Source organism: Microtus ochrogaster, linkage group LG8 (genome assembly GCF_000317375.1).
Source record: "Microtus ochrogaster isolate Prairie Vole_2 linkage group LG8, MicOch1.0, whole genome shotgun sequence".
NCBI lineage: Eukaryota > Metazoa > Chordata > Mammalia > Rodentia > Cricetidae > Microtus > Microtus ochrogaster.
In genome coordinates, this window is record NC_022033.1 from 6,276,123 (window position 1) to 6,281,553 (window position 5,431).

The window sequence follows — 5,431 nt, forward strand, 5'->3', positions numbered from 1 at the left end:
TTTTGGTTTTTTGAGACATGGTTTGTTTCTCTGTGTAACAGCCCTGGCTGTCCTGGAACTCACTTTGTAGACTAGGCTGGCCTTGAACTCACAGAGATTCACTGGCTTCTGCCTTCCAAATGCTGGGATTAAATGTGTGCACCTCCACCACCCGGCTTTGTTCGCTGTTTTGTTGTCTGCTTCCCTGAGAATACACTACAGCATAATGTGAAATTTATACTGGCATTTTATTTATGTTTTAATAAATAAAGCTTGCCTGAAAATCAGAGAGCATAACTAAGCCACTAGAGGCCAGGCAGTGGTGGCACACACCTTTAACCCCAGGATTTGGGAGACAGAGGCAGATGGATCTTTGTGAGCTCAAGGTCACCCTGGGCTACACAAAATCAGTGCAGAAACGTTCTGGCTTTGTGGGAGTCTAGGCAGTTTGGAAGCTCACCTTACTAGACCTGGATGGAGGTGGGTGGTCCTTGGACTTCCCACAGGGCAGGGAACCCTGATTGCTCTCTGGGTTGACGAGGGAAGGGGACTTGACCGGGGGAGGGGGAGGGAAATGGGAGGCAGAGGCAGGGAGGAGGCAGAAATCTTTAATAAATAATTTTAAAAAAATTTAAGAAGAAAGAGAAAAAAAAATCAGTGCAGAAATAAATCAAGGTGGTTTTGGCTCATACCTTTAATCCCAGTACTAGGGAGTCACACACCTTTAATCCTAGCACTAGAGGGAATAGAAAATGGGAGGAGAGAGAGGCTTAGGCTGCTTACGCTGCGGTCGCCCAGCCTTGGCAGAGGGAAGACTTCTCTAGTTAGTGGCTGGCTTGCTTTGCTTTTCTGGCTTTCAGGTTGAACCCCAGTATCTGACTCTGGGTTTTATTATTCGAGCTACAGAAACTGCTTCTAAAACGTTCACCATGAGCTCAAAGGTTTTAAAAAAAAATCATACTGGCCAGGTGTGGTCATGCACATCTTTAGTCCCATCACTTGGGGGGGCGGGTAGGGAGATCACGGTGAGTTCAAGGCCAGCATGGCCTACAGAGTGAGCCCTTGTCTCAAAACCAGCAAAACAAATATACCAGACCAAAGGCTAGTCATGTGACTCAGCCGGTGCCCTTGAGCATCTCTGTCAAGGAATGAGAATGTGAGTCCGCACAGAACCTGCCTGTGTGTAGCCCTCTGGGGCACCTGTCCATAACAGAGCCCTGGGGATCAAGCCCCATTCACACATGCCAGACAAACGCTCAAGCGGCAGCCCAGCTCCAAGATCTGTAATATTTCAGAACAACGAGCAAACTGTAGTGGGTCAAGGACTTGTATGAGCCGTTTGTGACCTTGGCTTCAAGGAACAGTTTCTCATACTTGGTCCTCAACTACTTATTTCTATGGCCCCATTTCTATGGCTCGAGGACCGGGAGAAAGACGGGGTTAAATGTGCCATGCAATGTATCAGAAGCAGCCTGTTGCATGTACCCAGAGATCAGACTTGTTTTCTATTGTTATGTTATGGTTTCCAACGACAGTTTCCTCAGGGGGCGGGGGCTACCCACAAGTCAGAGGTTCCCTATGAAAGGTCCCCAAGTCTTCAGCAGGTACCAGCATCAGCATGTCACTCAAGGTTCTGCTCCTTCTTTCAGGTCCTGACTGGTGGATCCATCCCTGGTTGAGTGGTGAGAGCCCTGTTTTCTTTCTGTGAATTGGGGACCCCTCGGGCCCTAGGGGCTGTCCGCCGCCTGCCACTTGACATGTCTCTCCACATTTGTTTCCTTCCCAAGGGCCACCAGGGCGTCTTTCCTGAAACCCTCTTGGGAAAAGCTGTAGTTGAGATGTGTCGCCATCACCCACGGGGCACAGGTTAGAGCAAGCTCTCTCCGACAAGGGCTCCATTCTGCTACCGTCATTCTGCCTGCCCTGGTGGCACCGAAGCAGCCACCAATGGCATTTCAGTTAGACGTTGTGGCTGGGCTCTGTGGAAGGCGTGGACACTGACATGTCATTTTCATGTCACAAGGGATTATTTATAGCTCTGATTTTTTTCCAACCACTTAAAACTATAAAGGCAATGAATAGCTTCCAAAGCCACACAAAACCAGACGGCCGGCCAGGTTTGGCGGAGGAGTTGTGTACCTTGGCAGGTGTGGTGGCTGTGGCAATTGGCGGGAGGACATCTAAAGTCTGCCCGGAATGGGACATTAAAACCATTAGCCCTCTCAAGATTACCATTCTTTTGCCTGGATTCCTCACTGCTGGGTGGCATCCCGGAGGCTACAGTAAGCAAAAGCTGCCTCAGCTGGGCATTCACAAGGAGGCTCACAACCACCTGCCATTCCCAGGGATCTGGTGCCCTCTTCTGCCCTCTGAGGGCTCCTGCTGCCTATGGTATACATATGGACAAGCAGGTACAAATAGAAGTACATTTAAAAAAGACAAGCCTTGTTTAGTTTGTCTGTGTCTTAAACCCAAAGTCACAGATGGCATCTCCTCGCATCCCTAAACCTACCCCGCTGAGCTTGAACTTGAGACCCTTGTTCAAGTGCTGGCCCCTAACCCAGCGTTAGAACTGAAGACATAGGTTGTTACACCCAGCTGTTTCTCTACAAATCCAGCTATCACGTGAGCCATCACCAGTTTACTAGAAGAAGAAAAGAAGCTTGCAACACCTCAGGTCTGTGGGATGGAATTGAATAAAAAGATTATTGTCAGAATAGCAGATGATTCGAGAACTCTCTCCTGACTGAATCACCATCATTAAAAACCCATAATTAAAGTTAGACTCCGTATTGGAATGAATCATGTGGAACCAGGTGTTTGCAGATAGTACAGAGAAACCAAGTGTACATGGGAACAGGATGTCTGTACCTGCACCAGAGCCTGGCCGACCCCAGGCCCAGAGACCTGCATTAGGAGGCCCTTGTGCAGGGACTGTGGAGGACTTGAGAAAGGGGAAACAGTAATGGCTCCCAGGGCTACTGGGACCTGCCATCCTAACAAAAGGGGAAGCTGGGCAGAGGTGGCGCACGCCTTTAATCCCAGCCCTTGGGCGGCAGAGGCAGGCAGATCTCTGTAAATTCGAGGTCAGCCTGGTCCACAGAGTGGGTTCCGAGACAGCCAGGACTGTTTTACAGAGTAAACCCTGTCTCGAAAAATCAGTGAATCATCAAACAAAAAAACAAACCCCAAACCAAAATGGTGTGTGTGTGTGCGGGGAGAAGGATCTCACGTGGGGGCTCTTTGTTCAGAATAGTCTTTATTATTTGGATACAGTGCCAACACTTGGCTTATCTTCTCTCCCTCTGTGATAAAAGTCCCATCCACTCACTCAGAGTCTTCCTCTCCCCATATCTCATATATCGTGACGTTATTGCGCGGGTCCATGGATATCTCCGGGCTATGCAGCCTGGAGCTACTGCTGGCTGCCATGGAGGCTTTAAGATTCCGCACCTTGGACACAAATCTCACCAGTTCTCTCTCGAGCTGGGTTAAAGTATTGAAAGTGAAATCTTTGCTGGGGGAAATACTTTGATTTTTCTTCGATGGAGAGCGAAATTGACAGCTTCGAAGGCCAGTAGGATTCTGTTCCTGTCGAGAGAGAAGTGGGAGAAGCGAGGGTGAATGATCCCAGTGGCCCCAATGGTTCCTACACCGCTCTAGAAGTTAGGCTCACCTAAGAGGAAACACAACGGCAAACCTAGTCTGGGATGTTTGCAAACGCTGAAGCCAATTGTCCTGCCACTTGTTTGTGTACATAAAGTTTTATTGGCACACAACCAAGCTCAGTTATTTGCACACCAGCTATGGTTGTTGTCAGGCTCAAGTGGCAGAGACAAAATGGCTGCCACTGAGACGATGTGGCCTGCAGAGCTGAAAATGATTTCCAGCTGCCCCTTGATAGGCAGCCTCTGGTCTAGCCAGAATGTCATGTGTTGTATATAGTAGATGCGTGTATGGGCATACATGTACACGGGTTCATGCGTGTGGAAGGTGGCTGTCTTCCTCTACCACTTCTTTATTTCCTAAGACAAGGTCTCTCACTGAATCTGGAACTCCAGAATTCTGCTAGGCTTGCTGTCTAACAGGGTCCTTCTGTCCCTGCCTCCCTCCCCAGCTCTAAGTTTACAGATGTGTGCCCCCATGCCTGACTTTTATGTGGGTGCTGTGGATTGAACTCGGGTCCTCAAGGTTGCAGGGCAAGCTCTTTTCAGACTGAGCCATCTCCCGGCCCCTGGCCAGTGTCTTGAGATGTTGGCCTCATCTAGGGCTGAACCGGTCCCTCTGATCCCCAAAGAGCTGCTGAGATACTGTGGGAAACATGGGTCACTACTCTATCCTAGTACGGGCCTCGAATTTCCTTCACTTGAAATAAAATTTCCTTTGGGTCAGAAATTTGTGATGCATCAAAAGCAACATGCGTGAAACACGCAGGGCGTGTGTCTGCGAGTCCGGCTCTGTAAGCAGGGCTGATGCGACACACGCCATGAGAGAATAAATAAAACTTCACAGAAACCCTGTGAGCTGTGCAGTAGGCCATCTCAAACTGTCCCATCCTCTGTGGATGTGGTGACTACTATCGTCATCGAGGAAGCTGTCCCCAAGGGACAGAACCTGCGTTCCTGAGACCCACGGCTGTGGCTTGACCACAGCACCCATTTACCTTATCCTTCTCGCTGTCTCCTCGAAATTTCAGCACCACATATACCATAATGACGAAGAAAAGCCAGAGCCATTTGCTCCCAAGCCAGCTTTGGGAGTGCTCTGGAAGATTCTGTCTAACCCGGAAATGTCCTCCACAAGGCACCTTCCCTGGGCTTTCTTTGGCTTTCTCCCTCAGCGGGGAAAATATGAAGGCGCAGGTGCAAGAGATGCACAGAGGCAGAAACAGGAACCATCTCAGCGTCCGCATGGTGAGCAGAGGCTGGGCGGAAAACAGCTCATGGTGGGCCTGTCTGCCGTGCTGTCAGAGAGACTGGGCACCTAGTGTTGGGCCCTGGTGATGTCACAGAGCTGACCAACCCGGCCATTGTGATGCCTTCAGCTTGAGAAGACTGAGGTTCATGGCAAGTAACCTGCCTGGCGGGACTTCCAGGGAGGAGAAACTTCTAGAAGACAAGGAAGCTGTCTCCTTGCCAGAATGTTTTTTTTTCTTCCTGAGCTTGGCACACTGTTAGGAGAGACCATCATCTATTTTTTGTTACATTTATTTGATCCAGATATTGTGGTGAGCAGCGGATACAATGTGCCCCACGGAGCTGGGTCCAGTAAGAAACAATAACTAGCCGCAACTGCTGGTTAGGGGTCATGGATTTTTCCTTTGGCCTGCACCATCGGCATTATGGCTGTCACCCAAAGGGCTGGGAGATGCCTCAGTGGTGAAGTGTTTGCTACATCACCATAAGGGCCCAATTTAGCACCCAGATAAGAAAGCTGGGTGCCTTCTATTCGA

At 49.5% G+C, this 5,431-nt stretch overlaps 1 protein-coding gene across 1 annotated transcript; it reads right to left on the reverse strand.

The window, feature by feature from the left end:
- Window positions 1-3,219: 3,219 nt before the first annotated feature.
- Window positions 3,220-4,963, reverse strand: LOC101979322 (protein FAM209B). The gene is made up of 2 exons (XM_005362809.1): window positions 4,643-4,963; window positions 3,220-3,570 (listed from the first exon to the last, which is right to left on the reverse strand). Exons 1-2 carry the CDS (start codon window positions 4,889-4,891, stop codon window positions 3,307-3,309), a joined length of 513 nt encoding a protein of 170 aa, XP_005362866.1. The 5' UTR covers window positions 4,892-4,963; the 3' UTR covers window positions 3,220-3,306.
- Between the last annotated feature and the right edge of the window lie 468 nt (window positions 4,964-5,431).

Excerpts from the sequence above, each read along its gene's own strand:
- LOC101979322 (XM_005362809.1), bottom strand. The coding sequence starts at position 4,891 with ATGCGGACGCTGAGATGGTTCCTGTTTCTGCCTCTGTGCATCTCTTGC. Across the intron at positions 3,571-4,642 it reads GAGACAGCGAGAAGGATAAG|GAACAGAATCCTACTGGCCT; the intron begins GTAAATGGGTGC and ends CTCTCTCGACAG.